Source organism: Leuresthes tenuis, unplaced genomic scaffold (genome assembly GCF_036924035.1).
Source record: "Leuresthes tenuis unplaced genomic scaffold, fLeuTen1.0.hap1 SCAF_9, whole genome shotgun sequence".
In the NCBI taxonomy this organism is placed as follows: Eukaryota; Metazoa; Chordata; class Actinopteri; order Atheriniformes; family Atherinopsidae; genus Leuresthes; species Leuresthes tenuis.
In genome coordinates, this window is record NW_027325363.1 from 33230496 (window position 1) to 33252507 (window position 22012).

The following is a 22012-nucleotide window of genomic DNA, read 5'->3' on the forward strand; positions in this document are numbered from 1 at the left end:
AATCTTACACAATACTTCAATTGTCATGCATTATACATCTGACTTTTAAAACGTATACAGGTCTGGCATAGTCTCTTCCTTTTATAGTACCTGCTCTCCCTCTATCACTGCTCCTCTTCTTACTGCTTGGCCCAAAGATGAGCTTGGTTTGGCTCAGCCTTTTCCTCCCTATCCTGTTTTTCCTTTAGTGAAGAAAAAACTGGGCTATCTCACTCACCAGCACCTTATTGCTAACGTCAATATTATTGTTAATATTGTACATTTTTACACTTATATTTTAATACCCGACAGTCAACACTTTTTTTACTGAAGCATTTTCTTATTTTGTGTGGAATTATTGTGCCATGGTTTTTTTTATTTGACATATTTATTTTTAAATTCTTATCCTTAATTCTTGGTAGCAGGTAAAAAGAAAATTTCACTGCACATTGTACTATGTATGATTATGTATGTGACAAATAAAACTCTTGAATCTTAACACAGTCAAAATACTAAACTGATTGAAATTAAAACAATACTCTGTTTATACATTATCTGTTAATACATTTCAACATTATGTTTCAGACGTGTCAGAAATCTTAAAAAACCTTGAGGGCGGTGCAGAGCTTTTGAAATTTGAGGTAAAAATGGGGCATTCTGAGGCTTTTTGAAGGACCATTATGGTGTCTCATGAAGTAAGGGCAAGTTACCACAGAACATTATTTATTATTATTATTATTTTGAAAATTAGCCGGATGTTTTATTTTGTTTCTGTGCACGACTTCCTGTGCCGCACGATCTGCGCTGTGTAGTGTTGCTGTGTTGTGCTCCGGCAGATATATATAACAGGTTCAACATCCAACATTGAGAAATCAACACCGAATAAACGTTTCATTTTCAATCGAAGAAGTCGCTGACATTTCAATCGCAAAATGAATGTTGACTCAACCGGTGGAAATTGACTGACGACCGGTACTGATGGAGTTAACCAAAATTAAACTTTGATTCATGTTTCCTTGCTATCTGAGTAGTACACTGGGCTGCAATAAAAATATCTCCACATTAAAATGCATTTTTTTCTCACAGTCATCCACCACTTAAACTGCTTTCCACCTACATTTTTAGCCTAATATGCTCCTGTTCCAGTGACTGGTGTGACTGACTGACTCACTAACAGTAACAACATCAAAGCCCGACTTGTGTGTGGTAGTTATCATAGACAGTGCACGTTGTTGATGACGCGCAGCACGTATGCCCAAACTGAGCCACTGTTTTATTAAACAGTCGCACTACTCTTGGCTCTTCAAATATAAAATCACCACAATTTAAGCAAAAAATAAAAAATAAAAATACCAAGGACACGACCTCGGTGTCCTCTATGGTAGGTACGGGCTTGCTCAACACTATTTTCTCTATGGTGTCTAATACATTTCGATTGCTTTCCAGACATTGCATTTGATGATGCATTGTATACTGTGATGCAAGTGGGGCGTCCAGTGAGTGGCCCAATCAAAACACTGTCTCCATGGTGTGTAGACTGCACTTATTCAGCGCACTGCTGGCAGCGGCAGCGTAGTAGTGGTTAGTTATTGCTACACAAAAGTACAGCCATAGTAATCTCAGTCTGTCTGTCTAAAAGATAACAAAAACACTATTAAACCAAACATAGTTACATTTGTTGGAGAGGAGGCACAGGGGCAAAGAAATCATCCATTGGATCAGGATAATTTTCCTGGCCTTGAAAGTGTTGTTCTAGTTCTGTACTTTTTTTTCCCTTCAAAAGATTAAATTAAAAAGAGATGAAAGTAAAGAAAACACCAAATAAAGAACTCGTAATGATTTAACTTCATATGTCACACATCAAAGTGTTCTTATACATCAAACAGACATGAAGAACCAGCTGTAATGAAGGCTCCTCTGCTATGTCTCTTCACGTCACCAATATCCGTGCAAAAAGCAAAATACTTGAACAAACCGCAAACAACATACAAGTGTCAATTAGGACATAAAATCCCTGCCTGCATGAGAGCATATGAATTTGCAGGAAGCCATTTTCACATCATGTTCAGTTAATAATTATTTCAGTTTTTATTACCTTATATAGTTCTAACTAAAGTGTGATTTTATTTTGTTTAAACTAAAATAACAATAAGAATAATGATAAAGAAAAAGAAAAAGAATATATATATTGACCAGGTCCAAAGTGGCAATAGTTCATAACACACTGAAAAGACAAGAGAGAAAGATTGAGAAATAAAAGACTGAGACTCAAAATGTCCCCAATGTTCTTGACTTTTTCCAACTTGGTGTACATGAGAGCTAAGTGATCCAAGTGTGCCTCTGCCATACTAAATAGTTCAACTCAGAGACTAGGTTTTTCTTGGGTTTACCATGGTTTTGCTCAGCAAATCCCAAATTCATGGTAAAAGCTTGGGCTATACTTAAAATGACAATCTAACACTTCCCTTATACATACTGACTATAACATGGGATAATTCACATTCATAAATGCACTTCAGTGAACTTATTTAATCAATTTAACAAAACATAATGCAAAACTACAGTATGCATAAAATAATGACTCACTGGATCAAACACCAGCATCCTGCAGAGGAGGTGGACTGCTTCATGTGTTGCTTGGCTTGACAGAGTGTATAGAACGGGAAGAGATGGCTGCAAACAAAAGTATTGGAAAAAGAAAGCATACAAAATATTCAGCATTCCAGCAATTGAATAGGCAACAAAATGTACTATATGGTTTATCTGGTCTTAAAATACATGTAATGCATTCTGAAAAGAGTCATTGAGTTTATTTATGTTAACAGCAAAATTCTAATAAAATAAGACTTATCTGAATAAGACTGCTATGTAAGACAGTGATCACCTAAAACTAAATAAGGTCATACTTGGAGTTAGCAATAATTTTATTATGTGGACTATGCTGATCTTAGTCGCATTATGTAGAAATGTATATACCTCAATTTCACTATTAGTTTTCACGGTATCTTGCAACAAACATTGCTATTTTATGGCACATGGCCTAGAGACTTTAACATAAGTTATAAGTCATAAGTTAAAAAAAAAAGAAAAAGACCTGGTTTCATGGTGAGAGAAACCCCTGTTATGATTTGCGGGATATGGATGTTATTAATGGTAAACATTGCTGTCAATAATGGCACTTTGCTCTGTTACATGCAAATCATTACATGGGCAGAACTGCATAGTGTTACTTCTTTCTCTTTAAAAGGGGTTCAGCAGAAATTTCAAGACTAGATTGTGTTTCTCTGATAATTCAAAGATTCTTCCAATGGTCTTTCTCAAAGGTTCATGATCTACACAGATAAATTAAATTGTTTTAAAACCAAAGCAGGAAGCCAGATGGAGAGCTCTTTGCAAAAGACAAAAAAAAAAAAAAAAGTCTAGTTACCTGTTTGTGAGGTCCTCTGAGAATGTGTGCACGAGCACCTTCACACGCTGTCCTCATTGCCTCCATAGAAGGAGTCCCCAACAGGTCCGTGATTAAATCCAGCTACACGCAAACACACACACAGACACCTCAGACAGACTGTGACAGTGAAGTTTGTTTCTCAATGTCTCAACAAGCAGAATGATTTGTTTTTAAGTACAGTTATTTTATCTGTGATTTTGGACAGTAAAGAGCTGTCTAAAAATACAATGTATCATAAAAATGTATAAAGTTAAAAAAGCTTCACTGACAAGTGACTCCACTTTGCCTATAATTCAATTTTATATACATCATATAGATTTCCCTAAGCTCTTAAACATGGCTATAAAAAAAATACAATGGAGGGTGAACAGTATCCTTTCATATCCGATGTCTTATTAAGTTCAATTCAGTTTATTAATATAGTGCCAACTCTTAACAAAAGTAATCTTAGGGCACTTTAATGAGAATGTAAACAAGTTCAATACAAGTCCAATTGGATACAGTCCATGTCAATACAATCATAAGCCATTTAAATATAAATGGATTCATATAATTTCCATTCATGAAAAAAAATTACACTTAATCTTCACTTCAATTCAATGCCTGCCCCACTAATTCCCACCTCTTCTAAGGATGGAACGGCAGCAGGCAACAGTGGACATGGAAACCTTAACCAGGCAAAAGGAAGGCAGCAATCTACCTCTACCAGTTGGATGGGGGGGGTGAGAGGACAGGACAGTGACACAAACAAACCCGAAAACACCAGGCTGCAGTTATCTACAGAGCGTAGAATTTACCTGCTGAATGGGACTTTGAGCTTGGAAGAGGATGCGTCGCCCCAGCAGCTCAGCGAAGATGCAGCCAACAGACCAGATATCGATGGAATTTGAGTAGTGGCGGCTCCCCATGAGAATCTCTGGTGCTCGGTAGTACTGCGTTACCACTTCCTGAGTCATGTGCCGGGACTCGTCTGACTCCTCCACTCGTGCAAGACCAAAATCACAGATCTGGAGGACAGTCATTCAGAGATTACTACAGGTCTTTCAATAATGTATTTTCTTTCCTACCCTTGCAGCTTGGAGTGAAGACTTGTATAGTTATTTTCATACTAAGAGTGACTATCTTACCTTCTAATAATCCAGTGATTTTTATAGGGCACTTGTTACATCATGCAGTTCATTTTACTATACATATCTATACTTGCAATAGTTGTTCGATAAAATTACTTAATATCTTTATAAAACAAAAAAAAGTGATGATATTACATTCGAATGGTATCGCTTAAACAACTTTATCTGATGATAAGGAACTATGAAACTATGTAGTGCAAAACAACAAACCCAAACAATCAAATGCAATTCAATACAAACAACAATGACAGACTTGTACAATGACACAGAATAAAATCCTTTAGAATACAGTGTTAATAAGGACTGCATTTCATTGGACTTCAGTTGAACTTGCTTACTTTCTCTGTACAGTACCCTGAAATAACTTTTGTTGTAAATTGATGCCACACTAAACAATTCAAATTCAAATTTAAGGAAAAAGAATTCAGTTATGATGAGAGTTTTAGGCCTGAGTCAAATGTGGATTTTGACTGTCTGATAACATGAAAAATAGTAGCCTGTTCCACACACCTTGAGCACACAGTTGCTGTTGACCAGGAGGTTCCCAGGTTTGATGTCTCGGTGTAGAATTCCAGCAGAGTGGAGGTATTTAAGTCCTGGTGATTGAGATGAAGGAGAGAAAGGAATAGAACGTTAAATGTGAGCTATGACTTTAGTCTGAAAACAGGCTAATGTGTGTGCCAACAGTTATAACTTCTGGCACAGAAGGCACCTGATTGAATATTTGGCAAAAGGACTGTTTGATGTTTTAATAAACACTGATAACAGAAAAAAATTAAAACAGAGCATTATCACCACTACAGTCACATCCATCAGCAGAGGTCTTCTTTTGTATGCTCAGACCATTTAACTATGGGTAATGATTAAAATGATTAGCTACTTAATCAGGGAATTAGAAATACAAATAAAAACTGTGTGTAGTCTTTAATATACTGGAATAAAACGTGCTAGAGTGCTGGAGCGATGTACATGAGTTTGGAGGACAGCACCCAGATCAGCTCTTAATTAAAAAACGTAATACTTTAATAGGATTTGTCCATTGGGTGGTAGAGGTTAGTCACACGGCGCACTCTAGCTTCTGCACTGAGAGTTTTTCCACTGCAACACACCTGGGTATCATTACATTGCTTGCATTCAATTTTCATTACTGACAATTTTTTAACATGCAGCAGGAATCAAACTAAAACACTAGGCACAGAAATTCAGGAGTCACCCATAAAAGTACTGAGGGTAGAAGGCAAAGACAATTTTAGAGCTTATTCTCCATTTTTCAGTATGGATACAAGTTTAGAAGACCATTAGATGAGGAGACCTTCAGTGGATGGCCATAACTGGTACAGCTACTATTCTAAGTAAGACAAGATTTAAAGCTCATGTTACTGCAGTTCGCTTTGCAATGGCACAGTTATTGTGTGTGTGTGTGGGGTGTGTGTGTGGGACCCCTCAGTATATCTACAGCATACTGCCGGTGTTCAGAGCTTGTTACTCTTTACCATTACACTATCTTATTTTACTAAGACTTGATATGGTCTGCTGTAAAACCATATATGTACAACTCTCATCCCAATTGTTATTCCAGCGAGAGCATCTCATGGACTTAACTTCAACAAGTGCAACAAAAATGGGTAAGATGATCAAAAAGAAAAAAAAACAACCTACCTCGTAGAATCTGATACAGAAAAACTTTGGCGTGGTCTGAGCTCAGAGGCTGTGGTGATACAATGATCTTATGGAGGTCACTTTGCATAAGTTCCGTCACGACATAGCTGGCCAATAGGAGATTAAGGTTAAAAAACTATGACACATCAATGAGCACATAAAATACATTTCTCTGAGAATCAATAGAAGACTGTGCTGTTATACTAAAGTTATAGTTTTAGTGTTTCATAAAACCATGATTAAGCACGAGTATCCGCAGTGCTCTGGTATCTAGTGGTTGCCACATGACACCATCACTAGTCACTCTACATGCAGAGGTGGGCTCAGCCCATTCCCCTTATGTCATTATGTGTTTCATTTGTTCCACAGGAGAACGCTTCAATTATACTAAAAATTGTATTGTATTCGTCATTTTCTCAAAGGCATTATGTTGCTTTGGGATGAACATCAGCAAAGGACTCGGTTTAGACCACTGCAGAGTCTAAGCATCTTTACAGTTTTACAACTAGAGTGAATTCACTCAGTTTTAATCTCAGTGATCCTTAGGCCACATTATATGTTGACTGCTCTCTTCATGAGCCCATCTTGGATAGACAACATTCCAACAGAGAAAGTGATAAACATAGTAAATATGAATAATGGACTGAATTTACATGACACCTGTTGTCTTGTTGACCAACCAATGCACAATAAACACTATTGTATCAAGTCACCTTCACATCCACTCATACGGCACTTCTTCATTTATACAGACTTATAAGCTATACTGTTATTATCTAACACTCACAGGCCAACTGACACACCAGAGGAAAAATTAGGTTCAGTGTCTTGACAACGAACACTTTGATATGAACTGGGAAGCCAGGAATTGAACCACAGACCTTCCAATTAGCTATGACCACTTTTCCTTCTGAACTATAAAAATAAGATGTAAAGATATGTACAGAGTTGCATGGTTATATGCAGTTGAGTTGAGCTAAAGTTACAACTCAACCTGGACAATAATTAGACCACCGCACTTGTCCTAGTATGCAAGCATGGGAGCTGAATCAAGTTGTTGACTGAAATATATCAAATGCTGCAACGCTGTAGACTGTATGGGAAAACAACTTTTTCTGTGGCTTTTATTAGCTATGGCTGAATTCACCTTTCACATGTTAAGTTGCTTAAATGGTGATTTTGTCAGATGGCGCTGTAGTTCTAAAATCAGAATTTTATTCAAGCACATTTGTAGGCTCTCCCTACAAATTCTTTAAGCAGTTGACTGGCCTAATTTCCAAAAAAATTTTCAACATCTGACAAAAGAAACAGAAAAATAGGTGAGTGACAGCACTTTTAAAGGGAAGTTAACCCAAAAAGCTGTTCTAAATCCTGCTTTAAAGTCTTGAATAAGTACCTTCCAGACTTGAGTCAAGTAGTCTGTTAAATAAATTGGGTCATATTCTGCCGTAAAGTTGCCATTTCAATGTGTTATACACATATTTGTTTAGCATTCAAGATAAATTTGGAGTCTGATGGTGTTCTCAACAAATTACTGTGAGATCAAAATAAATTCAGAAGTTAGATGTGTTGCATTCATTGTATGATTGACCTTGTCAGACTCGAAGACGCTATATGCTAATGCATTATATATTATGTGAGCCCAGTAAACAAGATAAATTTAAGTACTTTCGTTCTCCTTAATCTGGATATCTGTCAGGGAAAAACAAACTACACAAAGCTGTTAAATATTCGCAGCTCCTGCATATAATGAAAAATATCTCCCTTTTCCTAAGTCGTTTCACTTCATGCTGCAATTATTTTGATTTGTTGCTGAGCTACAGAAAGAAGGACGTTAGGCAGTCTCAGTTAAGTCGTACTGAAGTAGCGCAGTTATGATGTGTTTTCTGATCATTCTCCTTGTCTTCATCTGTAGTAATGTGGTGAGAACTTGGTCTGCACAATCCTGGAATTAAATCCGGACGGACTATTGTCAGATGTGCCTTTTCCCTTTGTAAATAAATTAATAAATAAAAACTGTTAAACAAATAAGATGTGCTTTTTGTCAGCTGGGAAGAAACCTACAATTGCAAAAACTTGCAGCAGCCACAATATCTGCTTGAGACTTAGCTGAAGACCTAGGTACCAGTGCTACATAGCAAGTACTCACAGAGGAGCATGTGCAGAGGTGGGGCACAGGACCTGCAAGGCCTTCTCTGCTGGCCTAAAAAATATCTCAATCACAGACGATGTTAATTATATTTTGTCCATGAATACTTATCAAATAATTCCAAATAGTCTGTCCGCTTCCTTTCATAGCTTTTCCCTTGGTTGTGCTGATTCCAGACGTGCATTTTCATATTAAAGCATTTAACCAATCACATTTTAGCCATCATTTGTTGCCAGGGTCAAAGAAATCTGCCTGGAGGCCTTCAAAATCAGTTCTGCGGGCCCTGTAGCATAAAATAAGTGTCGATCAAACTGTTGCTTCAACCAATCAGATTTTGAGTTGGCGACACCAAGGCCTTCTAGCAGGCATACGGTGACGTCAGCATATTCATACCCTTTGCTTGGATAGTCAGAGAGCGAACTAGCCAGAGCTAGCAAACTGTATCTGTAGCGAACTGCACGAGCAAAAATATAGTGTTGATTTTATAGCTGTTTTGTCAACCCACAATGGCTGAAGGAGGGGAAGAAATGCATTTAAGACTTTAAAACTTATGAAACTTATGCCAGAAATACGACAGGGCAGGCTCAACTTTCAGGATTAGCTTCGATGGCGATTGAAAAGGACTTCTTGATGGAACTGAAATGCACGGATAATCTGTACCATGGAGTAATGAGAAAAGAAAGGATGGATTCTGTGTACATATAATCAGGATTTTTGGTGAGTAAAATGTTGCTATCTTAATAAATAATATGAGGTTGTTATTGATGCTTTTTATGTGTGCGGCAGCTGTAGCTGCAGTAGAAGGAGACATGTGCACCCCAGGTTTGTTTCTTCAGTAAATGCATTTATTCTGGCTACACAAGTTATCTATCTGCAATGCAACAGCTCTTTATATTGCATTTCTGCATAAAAATATGTTTTTACAGCCATAAAATAGTTATTGTGGGTGGATTGATTCAGCACTACTGAAGGCCTAGGTGTGAAATGCACGGCCCGCCACTGGGTGCCATGCATCACTCTGCAATGGATGATGACTACTAATCACCCTTGATTGTTTCTGGAGATATACAAGAAGACGGCGGCGACGACCAACATTACTGGTTCATCACTGGCCTGCTGCAAAAGTAGGCCATGTGTTTTCTGCCTTTCTTTACAGGGAAGGTGCATCCCACAGCGCTATCTCCTCCACAATCGCTCAGGGGAGTTTCCAACAATTGCAGAGGGCTGACCTGAATAGAATCTCAGCTAATGGTTCAGGAGACACTCAGATCACCCGTCCTTCTGTATCAAGTGACTGAGGAACGTGGCAGACAAGTGTGTGTGCAAAGGAGAGTTTGAGGGGGAGAGAGAAATGCTGCAGTTTGTCATCATGGAGTATATTTTGGCAGAGCTACTATTGGGGATTTTGGGATAGGTATATGCCGACGAGCAAGCCTAAAAGAATCAGACATTCAGGTGGACTGTCTGCCTGTTCATCTGTGTGTACAGTACAGGGAGCTGTCAACCATATTTCCTTACAGCAGCCCAGAGATCATTTGTCCTGCCCACTACCCAGCAACTAGTTCATGGTCAACTCTCAAGGGTAAAAACTTTAAGGTATATAATATTCAGTAAAACAGTTTTTAATGGGATTAATAACTGAAAGGGATTTTAAAGATGTGCTCTGCCACCTTAGAAAACTACTGTCTATAAACCTCCCTTAAAGACAAAATGAGTCAAAGCCAAATGTGAAATCACAAAGGCAATGCTCATCAATACCTTCATCTGTGTTATAACTGATCTAAAATTACTTAAATTGCTTGTCACATAGCAAATAGTAGTTTGTTTCTCTATCAAAGTATTTGATAGTATTTTGATACATTGGAATTTAAAGTTGAGTATCTTTGTGTCTGTACTCCCATAGTCTCAGCAACTAAAAAATTCAGAGAAATACGTCATACATTACAAATGTAAGGATCCAAAGTAAAAGCCTGTATCTCCTCAATATGATTAATATTTCAGTTTTAAAACCCTTATTCAACCTGCAAGGGTTGGACTTGTCAGACAATAAAAATAAAAGACATGCGGAACATCACATGGTATAACGACTGCATTTAAATAGCTTTTCTAGTCTTGCCAATGGCTTAAGAGCTTCATATTACAATCAACATTTATCTAATTGCAGAGCACTTCTGTCTCTATACCGTTTGAACATATGCAGAGCTTTTTTTCTGTATTATACACTCTAGGTCTGTCACTTTTTCTTCAAAGTTCAATCACCTGTTTGAAAGTGGAGAGACTTCTAACAACAGTGGATGTTAACAATAAATTCCTTTTTTATAAATAGAAACTTTGATGAATTTTAAAAAACAGTTTTTACAGTTTGTAAGTGTGTCAGAGGTTATGTTATTTGCAAAGTTGCTACAAAAATGGAGGAAAATTTGCAAGTTGTGCCATCCTTAATGGACCATCGTGACACCTGATGATCTGAGAAATGATGTTTGGAAGTATTTTGGAATTTACACAACAAATTATGTAATAATGAACAAAGACAAGGCTATGTCAACTTCACCACTGCCTTACCCTTTTTCAGTGTTCAACAGTCAGCTCCAGCATACCTCTAATCAGAAGCCCATAAAAATGCCATCACAAACAACACAACAGACCCGTATGTGGTTTAAAAGTAGAAAGATATGTCATACAAATGAACAAACACCTATATGTTAAAGTAACTCAAATTCCTGCATCAATCTTACAATCAAGGATCAAAGAGACAAAGGATACATTTCTTCAAAGTAGTCGATGTGTGGAGGTTGTAGGATGTCCAGAGCAGAAAGCACCTGAGAAAGGAGTTAAAGCCATGGTCAAATTAGTTTTTTGGTCTCTAGCACCTGTGTGTTTAAAAGCACTGTAACACTAATTATTCTTTTTCTAGAGGAAATTCTGCATAGCTGTGCACTTACATTTTCATGTTTGAAGAAACAAAGCATCTTCAGCTCCCGAAAGACCCTCTTGCAAGAAACAAGGTTTTGGAAGACATTCGGCATCTTTTTGAGGGCCACTCGCTTTCCATCTCTGGGATCTGTCACAGACCTTGGTGCAGAGGACAAACACAACATTACTATGACTCAGTGAATCATATGTGGATTAAGAACAACTGAGACACAAATTAACAGCCATTTTGGTTAATGTTAGGATTTCAGTCGCATTAGGCTGTCTAAAATGTAAAAACTCAATTTTCGACACCCACATTAATAGTGTTGGTTTCACTGTGAGCACAAGGAATTGCCTAAACATGGTAGAAATATCAAAAACTTTTGATAAAACATACACACCTCCCTTTTTTTCCTCCACTCCCTGTTAATGGCAGGATTGTTTGCCTTTGTTAAGCCTCACCTGTCTTAATTTGAAATAGTGGAATAGGGATCAAAGCTGAGGTGTCTCTGAGTCGAGAGCATAGGCAGTAACAGAGTCCTACTACAAGTGTGTGAGGGAGAGTCAGAAGAAGTCACTCAAAACACTGTTGCAACTGTTACCTATGCAATTCAACAACACCAGCTTACTATTTAGAGGACAAAATTGATACAGCCCTATGCCACTACTATTTGGTCAGCAAGTACAAGCAAAAGCATGCAAAAAAAGGCTTCCCACGCACATGCTCTCACACTCGTCACACACACACCAGGCTGTTATATTGAATACATTGGAAAAAGAATGTGGTAATGTCATTAAGGAATGAGAACACTTTATTTTGTGATTCTTGTTTGAGCACCTTTCTAAGCGATTAGTTAAAGATTCTATGGAATCTGGAGATCAAGGCCTCGTGAGGAACACAGCAGCTCTAATTAAGAGCATTTCAACTCTACACAAAAGTCCTTCCCAGTGTAACCTTCAGTGAACCTTTTCAAATAGGATCAGTCAAGACAAACAGATGGCAGCAGACAAAGGTCCCAGGTTTCACAAGACTACCACTATGAGTAAACACCAATACATCTCAAACCACAGTAACACATAAGTACAAAAAGTAGTCACAGTCCTTGAAAATTGTTGCATGTATGCATGCATCTCTAAACACTAATTTTACTTTGCTGTAGAATATAACATAGCATAAAATAACAGCTATATTGGACCAGTTCTAAATAAGTTGTAGCCCTCCGATACTAAAGGTAAACATCCCACTACTGGCAATGGGGCAGGATTCAGTCTGCTTGTCATAGAGGGTGTACCTATGTTTAAAAAGTATAAACAGGATTTTGGTGTAAAAACATTTCGGATGTTGCACAACATTCAAATGTTTCCCTTTAAACCACCCAAGTCATACTTAAAGGGGACATACTATGCAAAAATCCCATTTCCAGCTCTTCTACACTAATATATTTGAATTCGGGTGCGTTCAACCCCCCAATGTTAAAAACAACAACCGCGTCCATTTGCTGCGGCCACTCACTCTCTTGTCCCTCTAGTCTGGGCGATGCGTTCAGATTCTGCTGAACTCCAGCAGTGGCCAACACCCACCACACCCTACATATTATAAAACAGCAAAACTCAGGTGAGGCGCCAATATTTCATTCATCACAGCGAAGAAAAACGGTTGGCGACAGTATGGCGAATTTGAGAGCTAAGAATGCAAGTTGCTCTGTTGTTGGCTGCAATGGCAAGCACAAGACCCTGCATAAGACCAGAGTCTCAAAGGACCTACAACGGGAGTGGATAAAGTTTATTTTTGATGGCGAAGTTCCGGCCACGGTCACCATAAACCTATCTGTGTGTGCCAAACATTTTGACATGGAGTGCTTCTACAATTTGGGTCAGTACAATGCAGGACTGACAGCAAAACTTTTCCTAAAAGAGAGATCGATACCGACCATCTGTGGGGAAAGGACAGACGATGTAAGTGTGCTTTGTGTTTCTATTGCCCGATTACCACAAGCTAATGCTAACCGCTAGCTCATGCAGGTACAAATGATGCTGAAATAAATTGTTTATACAGCAGCTTGTGTTTTATTGCATCCTCAGGGTCTGACTCTGGCTCAAACATATATGGTTGCAATGGTGTGTGGGCAGCCATGACCAGTGCTCGTGCTCAACTGTTGTCATAGCAGCCTGACGCCGAACTGAAGGGTGGAGTGAGCATTAGCCACGGCATGAAAATCCGACCGCCTTAGAGCAAAGTGCTACAGACAGTGTACAGAGAGGGCTGCTGTTTTTGATCCGTGAGGAAATTGACCAAATAATTTCACAGACATGTCATTAAGGTGCCTGGAACCTGTGTGAACTGGTGGAAAAAGGGGTATAATTGTTCATGTACCATGTCCAGCCTTTTGTTTACAAAGGTTCCAAACTGACTAAAATAATACAGAAGGATCTAAGTAGCAGCCATAATGAGAGCTGATCAAATTCTCGAAATGCTCAAGAAAGGAGATTCAAAGCTTCCTTTTTTGTCTTCATTAACATAGGAAACACTGTTAAAACAAACTTGTAAATGGAATAATATTTGATATAATCTCTTACAGCTGTTTTTTTTTTGTTTACAAACACTATTGGTCCACACCCAAACGGGAGGCAGTACCACTGTTGGCAGTCATAAGATTGAAATAAACTTATTTAATCAACATACATTTTCATAATTTGTAAACTCTTGTTGACTTAATAATGAAATAACTGAATAATAAAACAATTTCATAGTTCAGGGTTTTAATAAAGACTTATGGAAAATGTAAGCAGAAAATATTTCTGAAGGATCTTACCCGATTTTATAATGTTGGTATTCCCTCTGCTCTTCGAAACTGAAAATTTCAGCAACATGGTAGTAACAGTTTCACTGGGCTCAATATGTAATAATGTTAACAACGCTGTACTTAACAACATTCAACAGAAACGGCACCTACTGGACAAAACACCTCAAACTACTCAATGTCAGGAATAGTGGTAGGATTACAATTTCCCAGCACATTTGATTCAAGATTAATTTATAGTCACTATATAATGTATATCAAAACTTGATGTCCAAATTTGATGTAAGTTTTATTAATTTATTCAGGTTCAAGCTAACAATGCAATAAGCTAAAGCCACTATCTCAGACGAAGCTAGCTGTCTTGTTTTAAGTGAGTAATTGCATAACCTGAGACATCTTACTGAAGGTGTCATTGATTGTTTTTATAAAATAAATCTGGGTGCAGGCACAGCCTAATGCTTATATCCATGTTTTCTATGTTAATTCAAGAGATTAATCCTCTGTGTCTCAAAATGCAAAACTCTGATCCTATGTCAAAGTGAGCACTGCAGACACTTTTGCTGCCTTTGGGACTTGCAGGATGTCAGATGCAATTTTCCTTGCCTAGATCTACTATATTTTTCTGCTCTTGGCAAAGGGCTATGATTATCTTGGAATCTTGAAAAATTTCTATCCATCTTTTTAGGCGATTTATCAAAGTTTACTGACAAGTCACCTCTGTGTTGAAGCTTGATTATGCCAAACAAAACGAGTTGAGAGCTACTTACTGTCCCCTAGTTGCACAAAAAGCTGTATTTAAATGCTCAACTAAATTAGTTTTTTTTATTTGAAATTACTTCTTCGCCCCCATTTATTAAGACAACTGAATTTGCATGTGGTCGCAAATCATAAATTGCGCTGATGGGAGTGTCAAGTTCTGAAGGTGACATTCCAGAACTGCTCTCATCATTCAATACATTTCAATAATAACTAAAAGAGAAGCAGTACAAATCAATGTAGAGTTGCAAACAAGTAGAAGTGTTGATAACTAGGGGTCTGTAATTTACCAGCAACACAGATGCAGTTTGCCTCTTATTATAACACAGGATTTACACAAACATAAACCTGATTAAAATACTCTTTGGCTCATATCAAAAAGAACTGTTTGTCACGTTTACTTTGGTAAAATCTTCCATGACTGTCATTTCTTACTGATAAGTGACATCAAGAAGATTCAATAATACTCAACTTTTCCCCCCCTTTTTTAAAATGGTTATAGACCAGGCAGTCACAAAGTTAAAAAAGATGATTAGCACTGGAATGCTGCAGTGTAGCGGCTGGCCACTGTGGAAAACAAGGTTTCCTTACTGCATCATTAAGCTTACAGTATGGTTGCCGTGATGACATCACGGTCATATGTAGTGGCGCGAGTCGATGTGCCAGTAGTTGCGATATTCTCCGTCACAGAGGTGTCGCTGCTACGTGAAGGTTACTGCTAACTACTCTACAACGACGAAAGTGGAGAAGAAGAAGTTGCAGAAGTTGAAATTTCAATAGGTATGTTATCACCATTATAGTCTGCTGTAGTACTTAGAATATTGTTCCAGGACTTTAAAGTGTGTTGTGTTTCCTTTTGTTTGTTATGCAATAGTGTGCTTCAATGGACACACTTGGGAATTATCAATGCCTCCGGCTTTCATGTATCTGTCCCGTAGCTTCTTCCAGGCACTCTTACAGAACAACTTGTGGGAGTTGTCTCAGTGCAGTGTCGTACAGGTGCCTGTACAGACGCACTTCCTTGCTGAGTCTGTTTTCAAATAGGTCCATCCGGTTTGTTGACTACGTGCCGCGCCGCCTTTTCATGGTGCGAGCCAGGTGGAAATACGTCATTTTGACGTCACGCGCCTTGAGTGACGCGGCAACCATAAAACAAGCATTACCCGTTTGGGTAGCATATCCATGATGTGAACAATGTGAATTCTTAAGTACTCATTCTAAAAACATCTATTTTTTCCACTTAATTGATTTAGCTTTTTGCCTTTGTTTCTTTACTTCTATTTTCCCTTTTCTTGTTCTTTTTTAAACCTTCCTACTTTTTATTTATCATTTTTTGCATATCTGTCTGCCAAGCATCCTGGGCAACATTACCACTCCTTGCAGCACTGACATGATAGCTTTGGTATTTGCAAGTTATACACACACGTTCTTGCCCAATTCCATATCAGTGTAGAATGCATGTATTACATTATTTTCTTGTTTTGGAGATCAAAGCAGCAGATGCCAAGATAGTATGCAGTTAGATCATTCAAAGTTATTTACAAATTCTTATGGCAGCAAATATTTGATATGATCACAATCATGCAGGTGCAATCATCACAATCATTTATCTGTTTCTATAAAAACTGTAATTTTCAAATATCTAATGGAATGTTTCACCTGTAGAGTTGATGCCCTTTAAAGTTATCAACTCATTTTCTTTAGCCACACAGCTTCACTGTGTTTAAGTGAGCATCTCCTGATCATAAAGTCATGGATTTGGCTCTAAAGCCAAAAAAACCACAGCACTACTAAGCTTTATTCTGAAAGGGCACAAAGAAAAATAAGCAAATTGAAACTTTGCTTCAGTGCTCCAGAGTATACGTGTAAATGTTTAAAGTTACTGCTAACTCAAAAACTAAAAATTACTAATACAAATTAAAAAAAATAAAAAAATAACTCAAACATTAGAAAAGAATAGAATCACTACACAACTATTGCATCCTGGATTTGAAAATTAAGTGAGCAGCTCAAATTAGGAGTGGATTTCTATCTCTCACTCCCAGTTCAGAGCAGAAATATCCAGGATCCTCATCTTCATCTCCACCCAACTTAAAGTCATGTTGCATTGCTGTACCTCAGAAGCAGTAAATCAGAACTCTATTGCATTCTGCTTTGATTTTACGAGCAAATTTTGATTAAAATTTTAATATTTTGGCAGTATTATAGTTTACTAAAGAAATAGATTAGATCTAAAATAATTATTTATTCTTTCATTTAATTTCTTTTCACCCCAGTGAGAAGTTGGAAAATTTGTCACTGAATGCAATATCAGTGGGTTTACTTTACTATAGTGAACTTATAAACTTTGGTGAAAAGTAGCAACCGTTCTTAACATTAGCCTCTAAATACTTTTATGAAACACAGGAATGGATGAACAGTGAAGCACAAGGTTTAGGGAGCCGATATGTTACAGAGAAATTACTATACACATTTTGACCGGAATTTAAACTTGCAGGATAGCAATTACATTCTGTAGTGCTGACTTTCTACAACCTGAGCCAGTTTAACAAATGATGATGCTTAAAAGAGGGATCAGAACACATTTGACACGTTGAACTGCAGACAAGGGAAATGGAAGTATTTAAAAATAAAACTATCAGTCAAGTAATTCTCTGTCAATTAAGTGGGTGATAATGTGAGCTGGTGTTGCTTTGTGTGCTAGTGTGAGCTCTGGAACTCTTCACTACAAGCCATCATATGGTTAGAATGTACTTTTAGGGTTACTGAGTACTAGTGAGTTCAGAGGGGGCAGATGCCATGGAAGAATGGTGTGAGATGGAGCAGTGTGGCCGTAAAACAGGTCAATGTGAAAATTGGTGTCAGATATTTCTTTAAGACCACAGTAAATTATGTCAACTTGTGGGGGTTGTGGAATCGGATTAGTACCAATACAAACAAATCAAACTTCTGAAACGTCAAACAAATATAGGAATTTGAGGCAAAAAGAATAATCACAAATTATCTATGTGCTACTGAAAGATGAAAACAGGGAGCACAGATCTTTTATATTGTCTGTCCCAAGATACTTCTCCCATTTCAACTTTTGAAAAAGGCCAAGTTTTACAATGCAAGTTCGCTTTTACTTGATCACATTAGATAACTTGCTGTATATATTGACTGATAACTGCCAGATCTGGGACAGTAATCTTGGTTTATTTGGCTCCTAATCAGGTCCAACAGAGTTACATTTCTCCACAGAGAGAGTTAGATGATATTTAACATTCAAATATGTTTGCTCCATTGTGGTTTGGCCCTCTGACACTCCATTGATTTCCATGGCTAATTAGCATACGAACCAACAAAAGCTATTCTACAATAAACTTGGAGATCGAACGATGAATAAAGATAGGCAATTATGATGGGTTATGTTATCTTATTCTATTTTGTAAAAGCTAACACAATATATATCCAACTGTATATTTAGGTGAAAGGGTTTGTACATACATCTTCCATATGCAAAGCCCGAAGGGCCAACAGATTATTTGTTTTTATTTATGTTTAAGCAAGGATTCCCAATTGATGGCTGATATTTTTCATAGGTGGAATAAATCATGAAAAGTTATTGTTTGGCAGTTACTATAATGACACAAAAATGAGTCACAGAAATCAAATTTAAAAATGACAATTGTTTTAATAACAATTAATTGTCAACTAAACGTACATAACCATAACAGCTTTATCTTTAGTAAGAGCAATAAATAAATAGCGTACTACACATCCCATGACGCACTTTAGCAGCATTCTGAGTATCCCTCCATCCTAAATGGTTAAACTCCAGGCATGCAGTTTCCAACCGACTTATGAAGTCAAACAGAAAACTAAATCATTTCCATTTATCATCACAATGCTGAATGGCATTCAGCAGTTCAAGTGTATACCACAAGTAATCACCAGATAAAATAATCCAACTTGCACATGCCGTTGGGATGTTAATAAATACATATCATGCACACAAAACGGCTGTTGACAATTGACCATAGTCAACTACTGGCGATATTAGTGCTTGAACAAACATTTAAATGCTGGGGGGAAAAAAAAGACGAGTTAATTGATCACAATAAACTTTACAAGAGTGTTTACGATTACTTTTAATTGGGTGAGCATAGGTGCGTTAACAACTACAGCACCCATTCAAAAAATGTGTATAGAAAAAAGGAAAACAAAGCTAACCAAGGTGCACAGGCTTGAAGTTAGACAAATGTCAGGATTCAAGGTTCTACCAGGTGACTTGCATGTTAAACTGACAGTGAAAAGTGAGGTGGCGGCTGGACATGAAAGGTAAAACACTTTTACCAGTGTTTTTTGAGAAGAAACAGTCTGTCAAGAAAATGCAGTGTAGTGCACTTACCAGACAACCCCAAACGCTCCATAGCCGATGGGCCTGTCAGGCTCTATATCCAGCTGCTGTGGTAGGTGGTGCGTGTTTTGGTGATGGTGGTGATGATGGTGGTGGTGAGCTTTGACAGCAGCGGTGGCTTGAACCTGGGCGGGAGCCGCCGCCGCCGCCGGCCCAGGAGCTTGTCCAGGGGCAGGGGATGGAAAGTAAGGCTGCTGCTGACCAGGATTGAGCATGACAGCCGCAGCGGCAGCTGTGGACGTATGTTGCTGGACTGTGTGCACAGCAGCGGCGGAGCCAGGGTGCTGCAAGTGATGCTGGCCAGCGTGGTGGTGATGGGGGTGGTGGTGGTGCATGTGGGGAGGCGGAAGGTGCTGGAGCTGGTGGTGGTGATGGGTAGCCACTGCTGAGGAGCCACCGTTGTAAGCAGCCATCATTTTTGGAACATTTGTAGCAGTTGTGCTGCAAAGAGCCATTCAATGATGCTGAAATGCACCCTGCCTGAACCTGCTTCTAAAGGTGATGATGCTGGTCACCAGAATGCAGCACTTCGGCTAAAGAAACTTGCCGAAATCATAGAAAAAAAACAGATTAAGGTTTTAAATTATCGTACATCAGCCAGTGTTTTTCTTTAAAGAGAATAAAACACTGTCTCTTTATCATAATGCCAACAAGGATCTGACCTACTTCCAGTAAATGAATTTTCTCGCTTGTGCACCATTTGACTACAGTGATCTGAGGCTAAGGCATATCGCTAGCATGTACAGCAGTGACCAAAGTCTAAAATATGAGCGCCACAACTAAAAATGAGCACTCAAACTGTTTTAGTAGAAAAGAACCCCCTTCAATAAATAAAGTTGGTGACCCTTGATGTATCTCATGATAGAGGTGGCTTCCCTGTCTTGATAGTACAGTGTCATATAAATCCTGTCAGGGAAGGAGAACATTCATTATAAAAAGTCCCCAAGTTTTCCACACGCTCCGGACCAGTGCCGTAAATCCTCCCGCCAAGGGGGTTCCACACGTTTTGGAAACCGCATCTACTATTCCAAATGGAGTCCTCTTCCAATTTGTGCGCAAGCCAGGTAACTACTTCGTAAAAAGGGGTAATCTCCGAGCCGTAATTAACGCCGCAGATCCGGTGCAGAGGGAGTGTATCTCAGCTCAGGCGACAATACAACAGCGGACGCAGGCAGGCAGACAGGCCCAGGCCACCGCCATCCACTCTACTCACATATTACAAGGGCAATCCACAGAACAGCACACCTAGATAGAAACCCCCATCATTCTGACGAGTGACGAAGCTGCGACCATAACTCAAAATATTACAGCAGGAATCCTCACTGTCGGCTGGCAAACTTAAGTCCCCAGCGACAGCCTTGTGTTTAGTACGCTCTAGTCTGTTCTTTCGTGGCTCATAAGCACACATCCAGGGAGACTTGGTTAAAAAATGCGAGGGAAAAGTTAAATCTTTTTTTAATGCAAGTTCATGCAAATTACCTCTCTGCCTGTGTCAAGATAGAGAAGGCTATTCAACCTGACAGCTCGGAGCTAGCTGATAGGCGACCGTGTCTCCAAGTCAAAATAATCGTCCTTGTGATCATGTCGGCGGATCCTGTTGCTGCCAGCCGAGGACGGGGAAGCCATCCAGTCGTGTCTCTACACTTTGGACTAACGACACTCTACCAACACGTTAAAACGATTGATCACAAAACAACTAAGATGAATAGTTGATCCAACATGGTGAACACATTCTTAGCTACACGGCGTTGAGATTATGCAGGAGAGCCATCCAATCACATGTCGTACCGCAATGACGTGGTTGTAATCTCCTTGATCGTCACCACGCACAGCCAATAGCGTTTGCTGAATGGGTTGCCAGCGGTGTTGACAGTTAGCCTCGGGACCCTGTGATATCTTCAGTGAATTTATCTTTCTATTGCAAAATTAACATATTGTATGAATACATGCTTCCAAAAAGAAATTACATTTTCGTTTTTGGAAGCATGTATTCATACAATTTGTTATACATACAGTGTATATATATGTATATATAGAAGTGTATATATATATATAGCCTGCTAGACTGATGTATTTCTTGATTCTCATCTCACAGGAGTGTCTGTACCAAGTGTGGGTAAAAATTCTCAAAGTCCTCTAAAGATAATGAAGAATGACAGAGCTAAGATCATGTTGGACTTCCAGATCCAGAGTGATAAACTGATGATGGCTAACCAACTGGACATCGTGGTGTTCATAAAAGAGGACAGCAGTGATTAGATGTAGCAATAAATCAAGACAAAGGGAAACAAGAAGCTCTAGAAATATTTAAAGAACTTAAAGAGGAAGCAGATCCCAGAGCCAGCTAAGACCAGCTAATATACTATGTATAACACAAAGTTTCCAGGCTTCTGGTAAGTGTACCTGAACTTGAAAGGGCAACCAGCCACATAGGGTTGTCGTGGAGTCCAAAGAAACCTTTTTATATAATGATACTAAATGCACATTACACACTATCCTGGATATCTGATAGTTCAACCCCTATCGTTGTGATAATCTTGCCTCTCGCCATCTCGCTCAGTCTTGGAATACAGTTTTAAGTCATCCATGCAGCAGGTGAGGTAGCAAGTATCCATAGCCACTCTTTGTAATGATCTGGCTGAGGTGGTATAAGCCAATCCAGAACATCAGCAGGGAGATGCTGCAGTTAATGGTAACTTGACCAACTGGCTTTTAATCGACCTCTAGAGTTGTTGATATAGACTCTTAGTGTCTTAGTTTTAAGCATTTCAGTATTCA

The 22012-nt window shown here is 38.5% G+C and overlaps 1 protein-coding gene across 2 annotated transcripts in view; it reads right to left on the minus strand.

The window, feature by feature from the left end:
• nlk2 (nemo-like kinase, type 2) overlaps nt 1-20998 on the minus strand; it is a 41477-nt gene extending 20479 nt beyond the window's left edge. For both annotated transcript variants that reach the window (XR_011917161.1, XM_072393133.1), the window contains exons 1-8: nt 19226-20998; nt 11308-11437; nt 11129-11184; nt 6217-6323; nt 5068-5153; nt 4225-4434; nt 3407-3508; nt 2566-2652 (exon numbers count right to left, since the gene is read on the minus strand). Coding sequence is in view for 1 of the 2 variants with exons in the window: in XM_072393133.1 (XP_072249234.1) it covers nt 2566-2652; nt 3407-3508; nt 4225-4434; nt 5068-5153; nt 6217-6323; nt 11129-11184; nt 11308-11437; nt 19226-19689 (1242 nt within the window). In the remaining variant the exon portion in view is untranslated. The remainder of the gene's footprint in view (nt 1-2565; nt 2653-3406; nt 3509-4224; nt 4435-5067; nt 5154-6216; nt 6324-11128; nt 11185-11307; nt 11438-19225) is intronic.
• Nucleotides 20999-22012: the final 1014 nt, after the last annotated feature.